Source organism: Saimiri boliviensis, chromosome 12 (assembly GCF_048565385.1).
Source record: "Saimiri boliviensis isolate mSaiBol1 chromosome 12, mSaiBol1.pri, whole genome shotgun sequence".
NCBI lineage: Eukaryota > Metazoa > Chordata > Mammalia > Primates > Cebidae > Saimiri > Saimiri boliviensis.
In genome coordinates this window covers 16,229,374-16,248,663 of record NC_133460.1, presented here as the reverse complement: position 1 = coordinate 16,248,663, position 19,290 = coordinate 16,229,374, and the positions used below count along the sequence as shown (strand labels likewise).

At 45.2% G+C, this 19,290-nt stretch overlaps 1 protein-coding gene across 2 annotated transcripts in view; it reads left to right on the top strand.

Moving 5' to 3' along the window:
- Positions 1-19,290, top strand: part of PRKCB (protein kinase C beta) — a 386,658-nt gene that overhangs the window by 178,268 nt on the left and 189,100 nt on the right. For both annotated transcript variants that reach the window (XM_003930205.3, XM_003930203.3), the window contains exon 4: positions 18,860-18,971. In XM_003930205.3, coding sequence (XP_003930254.1) covers positions 18,860-18,971 — 112 coding nt within the window. The remainder of the gene's footprint in view (positions 1-18,859; positions 18,972-19,290) is intronic.

The window sequence follows — 19,290 nt, the reverse complement described above, 5'->3', positions numbered from 1 at the left end:
AAACCCCATCCCTGCTAAAAATATAAAAACTAGCCAGGCATGGTGATGCACATCTGTAATCCCAGCTACTCGGGAGGCTGAGGCAGGAGAATCGCTTCAACCTGGGAGGCAGAGGTTGCAGTGAGCTGAGATCATGCCACTGCACTCCAGCCTGGGTGACAGAGCAGGACTCCATCTCAATCAAAAACCAAAAAACAGAATTATACAGTAGACTGTTTCTTGTGTCTGGCTGCTTTCTTCAATATTTGTGTGTGTATGTGGCCACATGACGTTGAAAGGACCCATAGCATCCTGTTCATCAGGATGCTAAGCTTCAGAGCCAGCAGGGACCAGGCAGGTGGGTGAGTGAATAACATGTGTGACCACAGGCGTGGCCCACTGGCCCATGCACACCCCGTCTGAAAGGGGCAGCCGCACTCAGCTCCATTTCCTAATTCCTGCTCTTCAAAGGACTGAGGTCTAGGTTTTCCCTTTTTTTTTCCACAGAGACATATGAAATCCCCTAAATTTAGATTTTGACAGAAAATTCAAGAATTACAACTGTGGTGTATTTTAAACACATTTTTGGACTGAATTCCTTCTGTGAACCTCCAGTTTACAACTTCTGCATTCGTAGGTGGGGACTGTCGGTGGAAGGTCTCCCCCACCCCACATCTCAGGGGAGAAGGGAAAATGTAAATTTAGTCAAACCGGCCTTCTTTGGAGAATAGAGGGTGTGCAGTAGTCCAAGGCAGGGAGCTTTAAAAGAATGCAGAAGTCTTTTTTCTCTCTTGGTGTCTGAGGTCGAAATTGGCTGGGACACAGCCTTGGTTAGGAATCAGAGGCTGTAGCGCCCCCTGCTGTCCTTTAGCACCCTCTTCATGTCCAGTGAGATCTGCAGGTGGGGTTGAAGGCCACTTGCTTCTCCTGCAGGCTTTGGGAAGAGGAATCATCATTTTGAATACTGCTCAAGTGCCTACTGCTGCCAGTGACTTCATAGGCTCCTGTTAGACTCACCTTCACTTGTATTTTGTCAATTACTCCCTCAGTCAGACCTTGCCTCTTGATTTTTTTTTTCTTTTTGAGACAAGGTCTTGCTATGTCACCTATGAGTGCAGTGGCACCATCACAGCTCACCACAGCCTCTGCCTCCCAGGCTTAAGTGATCCTCCAGCCTCAGCTTCCCGAGTAGCTGGGGCTATAGGCACGTACCACCACTCCCAGCTAATATTCTAATCTTTTTGTGGAGATGGGTTTCATCATGTTGCCTAGGCTGGTCTCAAACTCCTGGGCTCAAGCAATCCTCCCACCTCAGCCTCCCAAAGTGCTGGGACTACACAAGTGTGAGCCATCTTGCCCGGCCACCACTCTTTAAAAATTGGAGGTAGGATAAGAAGAACCAGGCCAGACTGTCCTTCCCACAATTCCAGTCTCACTGTTTCTATCTCTTGAAAAGCATTTCTGGCATTTGCTTGGTACCTTTCCCTGGTTTATGGGCTGAAATAGATTTTGTCCCATTTTTAAACAATTCCTTCTGGTGCTGTCAGGGATAGTCTCTGGATGACAGCAGAGCGAAATGCATAGGCTCAGGTTTGTGGTCTTCCAAGTTAATAAAGAGTGTGGATTTTGGAACCAGCCTGCCTGGGCTCCAGTCTTGGTTCTGCTTGACCCAGAGGCTTGAACCTGCTTTTACCTTCAATGTTGGTCTTTAGGTCCTGGCTTCATTCCTTAATGCTGCATCTCAGCCTTTCCTCATGAAACTTTCTGTCTTCAATCCTTTTCACTCCTTAACTATGAATCTCCCAAATTTCACTTAGCAGTGCCGTTCTAAGGATTGATGTATACTAACTCATTTAATCTTCACCCTATGAGAAAGATGCTTTTTTAACACCCATTTCATAGAGGAGGAAACTGAGGCCCAGAGAGTGAACTGACCTGCCAGGTCACATGACTAATAGGAAGCAGAGTCTGGATTTGAATTTGGCTGTAGATCCAGCTCTTGGCCACCATGATACACTGCTACTCACCTGTCTCATCTTCACTGAGAGGACCCTTTTCAACTCCACTAACCCTCCCCAGACCAGTAACCTCTGGTCTTGCCTTCCTGCTTCCTCTCTGTCTCACTGGCCTACTCTTTCCACACCTTTCTAAAAACCAAACATGGTCATGTCATCCTCTTTGCTGAAAACACGTCAATGGCTTCCCATTGTTCTTGGGACAAAGCAAATACTGTTTGAAGTGGCTGCAAAGCAGGGTGGACATACCTCCTCCTCTTCCAAGCTTGCCTATAAGCCAAATTGGTTTGTTCTGTTGTATCAGTGTCCTGCAAGGTTGGTGCTCTTGTCATCCTCACCAGAGTCCCCATTGGAAGATACAGGATATGGTTGTCCTCCCCATGAGGCCCTTCGTGCTCTGGTCCCAGGGTCCTTCCAGCCTTTGCTTGACCCCTCTGAGTGTCTTCCTTCACTCCCACGCTCTTCCTGCCACCAGCATTTGCACATCCTGCTCCCTCTGCTGAGATACTCTTCTCTCTCTTCTTCCCCAAGAGTTCAGTGGGTCTCAATCCTGGTGGCGTAGTGGAATCATCTGCAGAGCTTTTAAACTGCATGCAGCACCTACACCCATTCCAGACCAACTAAGTCCAAATCTCTGGTTGATTCAAAACCTCTCAATTGCATGCGGGATTAAGGGTCCTGATCAACTCAGGCTGGTTCTCTAGGCTGCAACTCAAGTATCACTTCCTCAGGGAAGCCCTTCCTGACCTCCCTGACCAGGCCGATTCCCCAAATTTTGTACTCAGAGCACCATATACCTCTTCTTGCTGTCATATATCATAGGGACATCCAAATATTAGGTTGGTGCAAAAGTAATTGCAGTTTTGCTATTAAAAATAATGGTACAATAGTAATTAGTTAAAAGTAATGAAAAATAATGACAAAACCACAATTACTTTTGCACCAACCTCATATTTACTTGCATGGTGACAGAGAGCTCAGATTCTGGGTAAAAATGAATCACTAGCTGTGTGACTTTGGGCAAGTTACTTAACTTCTCTGTGTCTCAGTTCTCTCCCCTATAAAATGGGAATAATAAAAAACCTGTATCATATGGTTGTTGAGGATCAGATGAGCTCCTAATATGTAAGGCACTTAGAACAGTGTGTGGCACATGGTGTTATATGTGTTAGCTGTTACCACACTAGTTATTAATTATTATTATTATTATTAAGATGGAGTCTCGCTCTTGTTGCCCAGGCTGGAGTGCAGTGGCGTGATCTTGGCTCACTGCAACCTCTGCCTCCAGGTTCAAGCCAGTCTCCTGCCTCAGTTTCCCAAGTAGCTGGGATTACAGGCATGCCCCACCATGCCCGACTAATTTTGTATTTTTAATAGAGACGGGGTTTCTCTGTGTTGGTCAGGCTGATCTCAAACTCCCGACCTCAGATGATCCACCTGCCTTGGCCTCCCGAAGTGCTGTGATTACACAGGTGTGAGCCACAGCCCCTGGCCTGCACCAGTAATGATTACCCCCTGCTGGGATCTGTAAATCCCTGAAGATGGGGTCAGCATCTGCTGTTTGATCGCTCCACACCTAGGACGTTGCGTGCTCATAATAGCTCTTCAATACCTGTCTATTCAGCAGAGTGGTGTCCTAGTGACACTCTTGGTAAAGGATGAAAGGTGAGATGTGGGATTGCAAAAAACAAGAAACATAGATATCAGAGTCAGCCTGCACAGAACTCATCTTCCTTAGTTAGGGCCCTTGGCTGCTGGCTCAGGGTCATTGTTTCTAGCGGTTATGAGGATCAGGGCCTGCATGGACTTGCTGTGTGCAGAGCGCCCGGCGCAGATGGCCGCCTGGAAGGTATTCGCTCTAGCAGCATCCTTTGCAGGAATGGGAGGCTCCTCTTTAATTCACAAACTCATCATGTCCTTCTACACAGAGGACCTTTCTGCTCTTCTGAAATGCAGACTTGGGTGTGCTGAGAGCTTCTGTGACAGAGGGTGCTGTCAGGAAGCTGGGCACCCGGGGCTGCACCTGGAAACCAAGCTGGCAGCAGCTTTGCAAGCTGAATAATCTTGTGCTGTGATCTTGCATTTAGGTGACCCTCACTTAGCAAGAAGGGGTGCTCAGACCACTTCCCTTGATTGGCTTATGACACTGCTGGGGGGAGAGGTAGGGAGAGGAGGAGATGGGTGTGTTTTTGTGGGTGACGGAGGATTTATTTATAATCTGAGGGTGTGATCTGTTGCTGTGTGACTATTCCCTGAAACTACTCTCACCCTGAACAATGAATGCACAACCCTGCCTGCACAGGAAGAGGTGGGGCGCACTCTGTGAACAGCCCCCACCAGAACTCAAAGGCCCCTGGGGAATACCCAGCCTAACTCCTTTGTTTTCTGAAGAAGGAACTGAGACCAGACCATGGCAGTGACTTGTCCAAGATCACAGATGTTATTTTTATTCTAAGTTAACATTTATCATGTGGATATTACATGCCAGTCACTGTAGGTATAGCAGTATAATCTTGATTTTATTAATCTGTACAAATCTAGAAAGCGGGCACATTTATTTATTATATTCAGCAAGCACATATATAGTATATATATGGTGTGCCAGGCACTCTGCTGAGTCCTTTACAAATATTAATCCATTAAGTTCTCATAATCCTGTGAGGATTTAGTGCAATTATTATTTTAATTAATGAATGAATTAATTTGAGACAGAGTCTCGCGCTGCCTCCCAGGTTCAAACGATTCTCCTGCCTCAGCTTCCTGAGTAGCTGGGATTACAGGTGTCTGCCACCATGCCTGGCTAATTTTTGTATTTTTAGCAGAGATGGGGTTTCACCATGTTGGTCAGGCTGGTCTTGAACTCCTGACCTCAAGTGATCCATCCACTTTGGCCTCCCCAAGTGCTGGGATTACAGGTGTGAGCCACCGCACCTGGCCTTATTTCCATTTTAAAGATGAGAACGCTGAAGCACGGAAAGTTTAGGTAACCTGTCCAAAGTCACACAGCTAGGAGGTCACTGAGTTGGGAGTCAATCCCAGACAGTGTGGTCTTGCAGTGCCTGCACCAGTGCTGCCCTTTCTCTCTACATGACAGCTCTTCTCTCCATTTTACTGTGAGAAAAATCAAGGCTCATATAGCTCATGTAGCTTGCTTAAGGCTGCATGACTGGAAATTACTGGAGCTGGCATTGAATTTGGACATTCCAGCTATAGAGTTTGACTCCTCATCTCATACTAAACTCCCTCTCAGGGAGTCTAGTGTCTTTTGGCTGAGGGTTCCAAGCCGGGAACAGATCACTGGGGGTTGACGCAGAACCTGAAGCCAGCAGGTGGAGATGGGGCGGTGTCAGCCAGGTCTACCTGGGTTGACTCTGAACCTTATGCAGCGGAGCAGTCACTCCCTTCCTATGGGACAGTGCCCTAGCTAGGTGGCTGTCACCTAGTTCCACCCTCTAATTCCTCAATATGTCAGCTTAAACTTCACTTTCTCAGGGAAGCCCTCCTGATTCTAACCAGCTGGCTCTCACCAGCCGACTCTCTCATTGTAAATTCTCTGGGCACCGAACTTCTCCTTTGCAGCTATTGGATGTGTACGTTAGTTTATGCTTCTTCATTATTTTCTTTGACTAGACTGACACAGGAAAGGTGCTCAATGAATATTTGGTGAATAAATGGTTAAATAAATGAATGGCTTATAGCTGTAGTGGAGGGAATTGACACAGGAAATCAAGACTGAAGTTCAAAAAGTGGAAATCTATATGAGGTTTATTGGAAAAAGTCACAATTCAGTAGACACAGAGATAACCTGAGCAGTGATAATTAATAATTAATAGTTAATAAAGGCCAGGCTTGGTGGCTCATGCCTGTAATCCCAGAACTTTGGGAGGCCGAGGTGGGCAGATTATAAGGTCAAGATATCAAGACCATCCTGGTCAACATGGTGAAACCCCATCTCTACTAAAAATACAAGAATTAGCTGGGTGTGGTGGCTGGTGCCTGTAGTCCCAGCTACTCAGGAGGCTGAGGCAGGAGAATCACTTGAACCCAGCAGGCGAAGGTTGCAGTGAGCCAAGATCGTGCCACTGCACTCCGGCCTGATGACAGTGTGAGACTCTGTTTAAAAAAAAATGTTAATAATAATAGCTGGTACTTATTGAGTGCCTGCTCCATGTCAGGCAGTTGTTTTAAAGGTTATAGGTAACTCACTCCCTATAACAACCTTGCAAAACAAATATTGTTATCCCTAGGGATAACTACCCCTAGGGTTATTATCCTACCTACCCCTAGGGTTGTTACCCCTAGTTCACAGTTAAGGATAACTTAAAGAGAGTAGGCCCAAGGTCACCATTTCTTCCCAGCTTTTAACCAGTATTCTGAGAATACTGCATTCCCCTTCAAAATTGTGGTTTGCCATGGCTGTGAGTTTCACTCAGAGGCCTGGGTCATGGTGAGAGTTGGAAATGCATCTCTGGAAGACATTTTCAGGTATGCTATGGAGGCCGCCACACCTGGGCTAAGAGCTGCTGGCCTAGCTATTGAACTAAGGTTATTCATTGAAACAACAGGTATAAATCCTGAAGCAGAAAAGACTTGCTTAGCGTGGATGGCAAATGTTGTCTACCAAGAAGATCCAAGAAAATAAGCAAACACTCTTTGCCAAGAATGTCTGGTTATAAAATAAAGATGTAAATGACAATAACTTTTCTGTATTTTAGCAATAGTGAGTTAAAATGAAATGGGAAAAAATCCCAGTTAAAATAGCAATAAAGAAAGTAAAATACATAGGAATAAATACATAGGCCCCAACTAAGAAGAGTTTGGGAGGCAAATCTTTTCTGGAAAAACTCAAGAAGGCTCAAATTACATGTGAATCCCCCCGCCACCTCCCCACACCATCTCTCGTTCTCCTGGCAGCCATGGTTCTAGATCACACCACACCTCACCCCTTAGCTCAGTCACAGCACCCAGCTCGGCACAATTTCTTATTCTAAATTCTGGTTGGCCCAGTTCTTCCTTCACACATTTCATGCCACTGACCAGACCTTGTTCTATTCAGCATTGGCTGGAAGCATGAGGTCAGATGCCTTACTGCCCACTGAGCTGGTGCTGTAGGTTGGAATTTTTCTAGAAGGGTCAATAAGTCGAGCCGCCAATGATTGGCATTTCCAGTACAACCTGGAAGAATACATGGATGAGAAAAATCAAGAAAAATTTGAAAGCAAACAGGAATGCTAAGGAAGGGGCCAGTGGGTATAAAAATGCATGTCTCTGGATACCAAGAGCTTATCCTATGGTATGATACAAAGGCAGGAATAGAGAGACAGATCAGTGGAGCATAAAACAATATTAAAAAATGAGCCAAGAATACATAAGAAATTTGTGTATAATAAAAGAGGCATTTCAAATCAGCAGGGAAAATATGCATTTCATGCATTTGCTGTCTAAACATTAAGAAATAAAGGTATTTCTTGAGAGCTAATGCTAAAATGAATGCCAAGGGAAATGATGATTTCAGTGTAAAAAAGTGAAACCATGAAAGACTGTAAGAAAATATTATGAAGGACTTTCTAAATATGACAGCAGACACAGAGACCATACAGGAAAAGGGAAAAATGTGCACTTTATAAAACATGCACGCACGCTCACGCACACACACATATGTTTTATATGTTAAAAAAAGAACATCTACAAAATTAAAAAGCAAATGAGAAACTGGGAAAACATTTACCACATATATCATAGGTGAAGGGTTAATATTGTTAAATAATACACAGGAAAATTTGTTATAAACAGAAAGAAACAAACTTGAATTTTAAAACAGGGAAAGGACATGGGCAGAAAATTAATGATAACAGTGAACAATTCTTCTTCTTTTGTATGCTTTATAGGCAGGGCCTTGCTCTGTCACCCAGGCTAGAGTACAGTGGTGCAGTCACTGTAGCCTTGAACTCCCAGCCGATAAGATATTACTATGTTGTCCAAGCTGGTCACAACTCCTGGGCTCAAACTATCCTCTCACTTTGGCCTCCCAAAGTGTTGGGAATACAGGCACGAGCCAGTGCACCTGGTAGAACATTTTCTTTCTTTCTTTCTTTCTTTCTTTCTTTCTTTCTTTCTTTCTTTCTTTCTTTCTTTCTTTCTTTCTTTCTTTCTTCATTTCTCTTTCTCCCTTTCTCTTTCTTTCTCTTTCTTTCTTTCTTTCTTTCTTTCTTTCTTTCTTTCTTTCTTTCTTTCTTTCTTTCTTTCTTTCTTTCTTTTTCTTTCTTTCTTCTCTCTCTCTTTCTCTCTTTCTTTTCTTGAGATGGAGTTTCATTCTTGTTGACCCGACTGGGGTACAGTGGCGTGATCTTGGCTCACCACAACGTCTACCTCCCGGGTTCAATCGATTCTCCTGCCTCAGTCTCTTGAGTAGCTGAGATTACAGGCATGTGCCACCATGACCAGCTAATTTTATATTTTTAGTAGTGATGGGGTTTTTCCATGTTGGTCAGGCTGGTCTCGAACTCCTGACCTCAGGTGATCCACCCACCTTGGCCTCTCAAAGTGCTGGGATTATAGGCGTGAGCCACCACGCCCGGCCACATTTCTTAAATGTTCATCTTCAACAGCAACTTTATGCAGCTTCCATGCAGTATCTCACTGAACTCTCTCTCTCATTAACCTAGGAATTAAGGATTATTATTATTCCAGTTTTCACAAAAGGAAACGAAAACTTAGAAGAGTTAAGTAACTTTCCCCAGAGTCAAAAAGTTAGTAACTGGAAGAGCCAAGAGTTAAGCTTAAATGTGGCTATCAGTTCACCCCTAATATTGACATGGGCTGCAGTGCAGATCGTAACCTAGGAAATCGTATTTTAAATTCTGCCAAAGTTTACACAACAGAAGCTTGTCCTTCAAAGGGAAAAATGACACATTCGCCAAAGGGGCGGGGTTAGAAGAGGGCGGGGCATATCAGGCCACTGCAGCAAATCACCGCTAAGCCCGTGGATGTTTACATGGCGTTATCGGCTCTATTCATTCCCCTCTCCAGGAACAAAATGAAAGATCGTCACCCAATTATAGTGTCCCCTTTTCAGTTGTGCCATGCATGTGTAATTACAGCTTCTTACACTCTCCACTTTTCATGCTCACAAAATCTCAGTCTACCCGGTTTCAATGAAGTCTTCGCTACTTTTTTTGTCTTTTGCAACTTTCTGGCCTTCTGTTTGCAGTTGTGGGCTGGCAGTTCTGATGTGTTATCCAGGGCGGTAGTACAAGAGGTGAGATGTTTTGTAGTACCCAGATAAACCCTAAAATAGTCTACTTTATATCAAAAGTATAGAAAAGTCTGTGCTGAAAAATTTTACTCTGCCTACTTTGTTCTCTCTTGCCTCCATAAACACTTTTATTAGTTTTTTGTTTTGTTTTGTTATTGTTTTTTGTGTGTGCATGTGTGTGTGCGTGCGTGTGTGTGTGTGTGTGTGTGTGTGTGTGTGTGTATCCTGCCACAGGCATAATTAAGAGTCTACTTTCCCCAGTTACTCAGGAGGCTCAGGCAGGAGGATCATTTGAGCCCAGAAGTTTGAGGCTCCAGTGAGCTATGATCTTATCTTGCCACTGTATTCCAGCCTGGGCAATATGGTCAATCTTGTCTCTAAAAATAATTTTAAAAAGAAAGGATATATACTTTCCTATCACAGCCCCCTTTCTCTCACACACAAAATGTACCATGCAATATACACACTTCAGCACCTTGATTTTTTGTTTGTTTCACTTAAAAAATACAACTTTGGTCAGGTGCGGTCTCACACCTGCAATCCTAGCACTTTGGGAGGCCAAGGCAGGCAGATCGCTTGAGCTTGAGCTCAGGAGACCAGCCTGGCTAATATGGTGAAACCCTGTCTCTACAAAAAGTAGCTGGGCATGGTAGTGCTCATCTGTAGTCCCAGCCACTTGTGGGGCTGAGGCAGGAGGATCGCTTGAGCCTGGGAGTTTGAGGCTGCAGTGAGCTGAGATTGCACCACTGCACTCCAGCCAGGGTGACAAAGTGAGGCCTTGTCTAAAAAAAGAAAAAGAAAAAAAAAAAAACACTTGAGATTTTTTTCCATGTTAATGCAGAGAATTTTCTCATTGTTCTTTATACCTGAGTAGTCTTCCATTATGTGGCTACACTGTGATTTCTTCCCAATGACACTGAGCTTGTTTAAAACTTATGCTACTCTAAATGGGAATTCAGTGAATAACTGTATCCATCTATTATTTCCTGTGTATCCAGGTTATTTCACCTTCCTCCAATGTGATCAAGTCAAAGGGAAAAAGAATTTGTAGTTTTTAAAAGGCATGTATACTTTGGATAGATAGTGCCAGATTGCCTCAACGGGATAACACCAACTGGCCCCCCTAATTTAAATTTTCATTAAAAAATTTTAAATTTTCTACTTCATTTTAAGATGCGTTAGAAAAGACAGTTTACACATTGAACCCTTGAGTTCACACTCTTAGTTTCATTTTTAAAAATTGGTTTATTTAAACCAAAATGGTAGTACCAAGTTGAAGAAAAGTGTCAAGTCAATATTATGTTGGTGCAAAAGTCCTTGCGGTTTTTGCCATTACTTTCAATGGTAAAAACCACAATGACTTGTGCACCAACCTAATAATGTTATCAGTTGAATGCAGGCATGCAAAGTCATGGCAATTCCTGACTGAAATTGGAGAAGTGTTTCCATGATAATTTTTTCTCTTGGGAATAATAAAATAGAGAGGTTTTGTGTCCTGTCTGCAGGACACTATGCTTGGGGTTTTGTCATCACACTGTCTATAAAATGGGTACTGTTACTAGACCAATTTTAGGGCTGAGGAACCAGAGACTCAAGGAGGTTAAGTCACTTGCCTGAGGTCACACAGCTAACTCTGGAGCCTGTGTTTGTTAATTCCCCTCTGTTCTGAGTGTATTTCCAACTGGGACTTTCAGTTTAACCTTGCCTACCTACCGCATGGGGAATAGACCCTTAGGAGCTTTCAGAGCTTGCAAATGCCCAGGGATGACACAGTCTGACTTTGCAATTTGTTTTTCCTTTCTCCTCTGTGGGCACTGTTAGCGTGTTTTCTCTATGTGTGCTTCATTTCAGCTTCCTTATTCCTGCAGTTTTACTTTGGCTCAGCCAGACTTCAGCCCACATGGACAAAGCTGCACAGCCCATTCGGGCTGAGAGAGGCCCTCCCTCCCTCCCTTTCTCCCTTCCTTCCTTCCTTTCTCTGTTTCTTTCTTTTCCTCTCTCCCCCTCTGTCTTTCCCTCCCTCCTTTCTTTTCTTTCTTTCCCTCTCTTTCTTTCTTCCCCTCCCTCTTTCTCTTTCTTTCTTTTTCTTTTCTTTTCTTCTCTTTCTTTCTTTCTCCCTCCCTCCCTCCTTTCCTCCTTCCTTTCTGTCCTCCCTCCCTCCTTCCCTCCCTCCCTCTCTCTCCTTCTTTTCTTTCTTTCTTTTCTTTCTTTCTCTTTCTCTCTCACTCCCTCTCTCCTTTCTTTCCCTTCTTCCTCCCTCCCTTCCTACTTTCCCCCTCCTCCCTCCCTCCCTCCCTCCCCCCACCCCCATCTGTCTCATTTGTGCTTCCTTCCTCCTTAGCTGCCTGTGTCTGGGGTTAAGTGATTACCTAGGATCTGCCTGTCTTTGGTGCTGGGGATGTTTGTTCACTTTAAGACTCTGGTTTTGGGATGGCAGGGACCCAGGTACTCTGTCACTGGCCGGTGCTGCATTTGTCTGAGATGAAGAGTGTTTATCATCTGTAACCTCCCTGTTAGGTAGGAGAGCCTCTGGGGAGGCTGAGGAGCAGAGGGCAGCAAGGGGATACTGAGGTGTTCCCACTTGGCTGGCTGCATTTCTGGAGTCTGACAAACTTGGCTTCAAGTCCTGGCTCTCCCACGTCTTGCTTTGCAACCTTGGGCAAGTTACTTCTCTAAGTCCCAGTTTCCTCACCTGGAATACACGGATGACAGTCTAACTCCTCCATCACTGGGCTGTCAGGAGAATCTGGGGACACGGCATAGAGGATTCAGCACAGTACTTGGCACGTAGTATGTGCTCCATTCTTGGTGGTGGTAAAAGTCACAGTTGATGGTTATTTTGTTGTTGGATTCAGCAGTCTCTTGAATGAGGATTGGAAATGGAAGGCAATTTGGAAATCCAACCTTGCCTCGTACCAGGTATGTGGAGATGGAGCCTCAGCAACATGAAACAGTGGGAAGAGGAATAGTGCAGGCTTTCCTGTGGAAACCTGATTTCCAGGGTTGGGAGAGATGACTTGGGCCCTGGACTTCAAGAGGTGATGGTGGGGCAGGAGTGCAATAGTTTTAAACCTGTTTTTGAGAGCACTTGACACTGAATCAGATGAACTCCCTTGGGAGTTTAGGGGCATGTGTTCACATGGGGTTGGATTCCAGCATTGTTGGGAAAAGGACAGGGAGCCCGGCAGAGGTCTCAAATCCAAATTCCTACAGGATCCAGGCAGGGAAAAGGAAAGAGTGAAGTAGGCCTGATGTGAGACAATAGGGAAGAGTGGGGACTATGGAAAACTGGAAAGCTTATCACCTATCTAAAGGAGGAACCACTGCTCAGCCTATAGAAATGAATGTCCCTTGTTGTCATAGCTAGTGATTTCTCAAAAGCAACCAGAATTTCATGGTTTAATCTGAGAGTTCTGACTTAACTGTAGTAAACTTATTTGAATTTCTAAGAAGCACCATGTTGGCCAACTGTAACTTCTTTACAGGCTTGATATGGCTCCTGGGTTCCACACTGTGACCTCTGGGCATGAAGGAGTACCCAGGCCAGGGATGGAACAGGCTCCAGGTGACCCGGAGGGGTCCAGCCAGTGTGGCCTGGGTGACGAGGATCTGATGTAAAATGAGACTGGGGGAGGGATTAAGGCAGAGATGAAAGCTGTGTCTTTTTTTTTTTTTTTTTTTTGAGTCAGAGTTTTACTCTGTCACTGGAGTGCAGTGGTGCCACCATCAGGGCTCACCGCAGCTTTGAATTTCTGGGCTCAAGGGATCCTCCCACCTTGTCTGGGATTACAGGCATGAGCCACTGCTCCCAGCCAGGAAGCTGCATCTTTGAATGGGATCAAAACTAAGCTCTGTAGGGGGAATGACGGCTTAGAGGCTATGAGGATTCCTAGACTCATCTCAGGCTTGGTCAACACCCAGCCTTGAGGCTAGGAAGGGAATGTGTTTTGGTTAAAGACAGGACTGATACTTAACCTGCATGCACTGGTACTACTGTACCAGTTGTGAAAATACTGAAATACTCTGAAACCGATTGGTAAATAGCCACTGGGTCCTCTGAGCGTCTCCCCCCTGCCTTCCAGTGACCCACACCTGCCTCTACCAGCTCCTGCCACACCCGCTCCATGACCTGGTAACTAAAGCGTTAACTCTCAGCACAGCCAGGCTCTGCTGTCCATTCTGTTTGGTCTGTGGGCAGTCCCTGAGCCAAGGCAGTTATAAATATCTTGGCTCACCCCTGGTTGCAGGTAACATGGCTACCTGGATTGGCTGAAGCACAAAGGAGAAATTTTAGAGGACACAGGGAGGCAGATGAAATTGGAAGGCAGGATGCCAGACCCTCCCAGGGACCAGAACCAGGAGCTTCATCCCTGGGGTCGTGTAATCTTTGTCTTTGTTTCTCTGGGTTCCTTAGAGCTCACTATAAAAATCAGCACCACCTGTCATTTGCTACAGTGTGGATAAACCTGGAGGACATTATGCTAAGTGAAATAAGCCAGGCACGGAAAGACAAAGACTGCATGATGTCATTTAGATGTGGAATCTAATGAAGTTGAACTCACAGAAGTAGAGAGTAGAGTGATGGTTACCAGAAGCTGGGAGGACAGCAGGAGGCAGAGGTAGGAAGGAAATGGGGAGTTGCTGATCAAAGAGTACAACATTTCAGATAGGCAGGAGGACTTGCCTTTGAGATGTATTGCACAGCAGGGTGACATTAGTCAATAATAATGTATAGTTCAAAGTAATTAAGAGAGTAAATTTCAAACGTCTCATGCCAAAAAAAAATGATAGGCAAGTTAGGTGATGGATATGTTAATTTTCTTGATTTAATCATGCCACATTGTGTGTGTATATTCAGAACAATCAGAACAATCACAATGTATCCCATAAATGCATACAATTATGGTTTGTCAATCAAAAATAAAATTAGCACTCTCAGCCCTGGAACTGCATGTCTGCTGGCCTCAGGACTGCTTACCTGCGTCCCAGCCACTCAGCATATGTGACCCTCGAGCCAAGAGTCCACCTCGGCCCCGGTCAGCTGTGTTTAGGGAATGTGGACGTCTCAAAGTACAAGCATGGCTGTTGGGAGGTGCCCGTCTCAGAGATGGCATTGGACCCGGGTAGGCATGGATAGGCACCCTGAAAGATGCACCTTGAGGGTTGTGGAGGGAGTCAGGAGGACCACAGGTGTAGGAGTGTGGCTTCATTTTAAGCTCTCTCGGGTAGCAGGAAGGAGGAGGGAAGAATCCATTGAGGACGACCTGGTTTGTCTGGTCTGAGAGATTGCAGCAGTGGGTGGGTAGAGTTGGTGCCTCATGATTCCTCATGAAAGTGGAGATAGGAGAATGAGGTCAGAGGAGCCCCCCAACAGCCTCTAGATAAACCACGACAAGTCAACATTTCCCTGTAACTTGCCAATTAGTTTTTCTGTCTCTCAACTGGCTCTAATCTGTGCTGCATAGCCCCTTCTAAGTCATTTTCCTAAAATAGCACATGTATGGTGCAGGGCTTTGCGGCGGCCAACAGCAGTGATCGCAGCCCTACAGCTGTCACAACAACCCATTGACCACTGGGTGCAATGCTCTGCTTGCCCTGGGAAAAGCAGTCTGTCTCTCAGGCCTTTGGTTTCCTCATCTGTAAAATGGGGGTAGTAAATAGTATGTGCTTTATAGGGCTGTTATGAGGATCAAATGTACTAATGCCTGATACATCCCTTAAAATAGTTCCTGGCATGAGTAAATGTTCAATAAATGTTAGCTCTCACTTATTAAGTGTTTATTTGATCATCTTCTATATGCCAAGTACAGTTTATACCATGAGGGTATAATAGTGTTTATACCATGAGGGTATAATATAATAGCCAGATTTCCTCACATTGCATGCAGTGAAGTATGCAAGAGATGCAGTGAAGCATGCATTTACAATTCAGTGGTTTAAGTGCTATGATGGTGAGGATTTACAATGCAAGTTCCATGAGAGCAGAATCTCTTTTGTTCACAGCTGTATCCTCAATGGCTAGGAAGAACTTGGCCCTCAGCACATATTTGCTAGGTGAATGAATGAATGAGTAAAGCTCCATCTTAGCTGCACATGAAGGTGAGGTGTCAATGGAGTGAGAGAGGGGAGAGAAACTTGGTGTGAACCCCGTCTCTGCAAGCGTTCGGCTGAGTGGCCTTGGTGAAGTTACTCTGTTGTTAGGGTCTGTTTCATTGTTGACAAAATGGGAACAATGATACCGTCTGCATGTCATGTCATGAAGATTGGAGAGAGTACACATGAGACAGCCAGCATACACATGCAGCCTTCAAGCAATATGTTGAGGCTGGGCATGGTGGTTCACACCTGTAATCCTAGTACTTTGCGAGGCTGAGGCAGGTGGATCACTTGAGCCCAGAAGTTTGAGACCAGCCTGGGCAACGTAGCAAAAACCCTGTCTCTACAAAAAATAAAAACTAGCCAGGCATGCTGTCATGTGCCTTAAGCCCCTTCACTCAAGAGGCTGAGGTGAAAGGATTGCTTAACCTGGGAGGCGGAGGTTGCAGTGAGCTATGATCGCACCATTGCATGGGTGACAGAACAAGACCCTGTCTCAACAAAACAAAACAGAACAATACAAAACAAAATCCATACATGTCAAGGGAGAGACCAGGTGGAGGCAATTGAATCCTGGGAGCAGTTTCCTGCACGCTGTTCTCTGATAATGAGTGAGTCCTCACTCGATCTGATGGTTTTCTAAGGGGCTTGTCCCCCTTCACTCGGCACTTGCTGCCTTGTGAAGAAGTGCCTTAATTTTCATTCACACTACACCATGATTTTAAGTTTCTTGAGGCCTCCTCAGCCATGCTGAACTGTTCATCCATTAAATCTCTTTCCTTTATAAATTATTGAATCTTGGGCAGTTCTTTATAGCAGTATGAAAGCAGACTAATACAGTATGGAATTATTTTCGAATTTTGAAAAGAAAAATTTTCCTAGGAGAAACACTCATCACATTAGTAGCACATAAAAAAGAATGTCTGTGTCGTGTGCCTGCTTCCTTGCTTGCATGTTCATTTTCTGTCACTGTTAATAGAATGCAATTTTAAAGGAGGCATCCGTGGCAGCATCAGGAAAAACATATGAATGGATGAATGAATGAAGAAACAGGTGGCATGTACCAAAGGCTAGGATATCAGAGCAGCCCTGGGTCGGAACCTAAGGCCCATGTTATTAACTTCTGCCATGTCTTTTTTTTTTTCTTCTTCTTAAGAGAGAGAGGGTCTTGCTCTCTTGCTCAGGCTGGAGTACAGCGATGCAGTCATAGCTCATTGTAGCCTTCAATTCTTGGACTCAAGTGACCTTCCCATCCCAACCTCCCAAGTAGCTGGGACTTAGGTTGTGCCACCACATCTGGCTAATTTTTTATTTTTGTAGAAATGGGATCTAACTGTGTTGCCCAGGCTGATCTTGAACTCCTGGACTCAAGCGATCCTCCCACCTTGGCCTCTCAAAGTGCTGGAGTTACAGGTGTGAGACACTGTACTTGGCCCACAATGTCCAACAGAGAAAGCAACTTTTATAGAAAGAGTTCTCTTGAACTAAAACTGATTCTGTGAGGAAAGAATCTCTTGAAGAAGAAAGAGAAATGCAGAGCCAAAGGCTTACAAAGGGCACGGCGTGTTTGGGAGTGAGAGTGAGCTCAAAGTGCTGAGAATGTATGTGGTACATGTGCATGTGGGTGGGTGGGAGGAGGGGGCTTAGCTGGGGATCACCTTGGCCAAGTAGTAATAAGAATCATGCAAAAGCTTATACTGCTTGCTATGCGCCAGGTGGTTCTAAGATCTCCACACAAGTTCATTCACTTATGCTTTTCAATAGTCTTATAAGGAGACCACTAGCACTATCAGCATTTTACAGATAGGGAAACTGAAGCACAAAAAGATCAAATTAGTAGAGCATGGTAGTGTGCACCTGCAGTCCCAGCAATTTGGGAGGCTAAGGCAGGATGCTTATTTCAGGCCAGGAATTTAAGACCAGCTTGGGCAACATAATGAGATCCCCTCTCTACCAATATATATGTATAATAAAATAAAAACTTAGCTGGGGGAGCTGTGTATGGTGGCTCATGTCTGTAATCCCAGCACTTTGGGAGGCCAGAGAGGATGGATCACCTGAGGTCAGAAGTTTTAGATCAACCTGGCCAACATGGTGAAACCCCATCTTTATTAAAAATACAAAAAATTAGTTGGGTGTGGTGGCACACACCTGTAGTCCTAGCTACTCAGGAGGCTGAGACAGGAGAATCACTTGAACCCAGGAGGCAGAGATTGCAGTGAGCCGAGATAGGGCCACTGCACACCAGCTTGAGGGACATGAGCAAAATTCTATCTCAAAAAAAAAAAAAAAAATTAGCTGGGCATGGTTGCATGCATCTGTAGTCCTAGCTACTCAGGAAGCTGAGGCAGGAGAATCACTTGAGCCCAGGAAGTCGAGGCTCCAGTGAAATGTAATTGTGCTGCTGCACTCCAGCCTGGGTGACAGAGCAAGACCCTGTGTCTTAAAAAAATAAAAGGAAACAAAAAACCATCAAATAATTTGCTCAAAATCACACAGCTTAGAGCCCAGGAAGTTTATCCAAGTCTACCTTTTACCACTGCACTGCACTACCAGGCTATGAAGGGCATATTTATTGACTAGGCAATTATGTAAGCTTCTGTGAGAAATAGCTCCCAAAATGTAGTGACTTAAACAAGGCAGAAATTAGGTTTTCTCTCAGGCATCAGCCCAAAGGGACAAAAAATTCAAGGCTGGTAGGGTAGCTTTGTCCTTTCCACATGTGGCTCCAGGTTTGGGTCCAGGGCAGTCACTTCCAGTTCTCACCATCTTCTAGCCAGTGGGAAGAGGGAAAGGCGCAAAGATGTACGCATTTCCATTTGAAGGGAATGGTCCTGGAGTGCACACATCCCGTTGGCCAGAACTCAGGCCTGTAGCCGCACCAAGCTGCAAGAGATGCTGGGAAACGTGGCCTCTATCTGGATTGCCATGCTCTCTGCTAAAACTCAAGGGTTCTGCTACTAAAGGGAATAATGGATATTAGTGGAAAACCAGCAGTCTCTGCCACAGCTTGCAGACTGTCCACTGGGCTTTGAAATTTGTCGGAGATGAGGGACTGACAGTGGTCTCTAAGCAGGGAGGTTTCATGCCCAGACTTGGGTTTTTGATCAGTGCAGAAGCATGCTTGGAGAATAAAGCTTGGGAGAAAGAAAAGTCAGGAGGCCTGTTTAGATGATGTGTCTGTCGCTTTGTTTTCCCATCTCTGGAGTCCCTGCTACAGGCAGGAGCCTGTAGGTTGGGTTCCCAGGCAGGCCCAGATGGAGGGTTTGCAGGCAGGGCGTGTGTGCATGGGACTGCCGTGGAACAATCAGCTGTCATTGTCCTTCCTCCCTTCCACAACTATTTATCTAGCACCACATCTGGGCACAGGGCTCCAGTGATGGTCCCCACCGGTACGATGACATCTGGGGACCAAGTTCAGTTTTTGGTGACGTCTCCAGTGCCTCTTGACGTAGGGCAAAGCCTTGCATGCTCCACTGATACCAGCTCCTTCTGTTGTTTCTTTTGGCTCCAGGATCCCCGGAGCAAACACAAGTTTAAGATCCACACGTACTCCAGCCCCACGTTTTGTGACCATTGTGGGTCGCTGCTGTATGGACTCATCCACCAGGGGATGAAATGTGACAGTAAGTACTTTTTCTCTCTGGGGGCATCTGCTAATGGCAGAAGCAACAGGAAGGGCTGCTTCCTCTTGGTTTGGGGTCCAGGTCTGCCATACAGTCTCCCTATTTTAGCTGGGGCTGGTGTACCAGTCATCTGTTGTTGCATAACGATCCTCCCACCCCAAAACACTGCGGCTTAAGACAGTAAACATTTGTTTAGCTCATGACTCTGCAAGGCAGCCCTTTGAATGTGGGCTTGTCTCAGCCGATGTCATGCATGTTCATAAAGCACGAACTCGTGCTTCATGGTGGATTAGCAGATGGAGGTGGGCTGGGAGCTGTC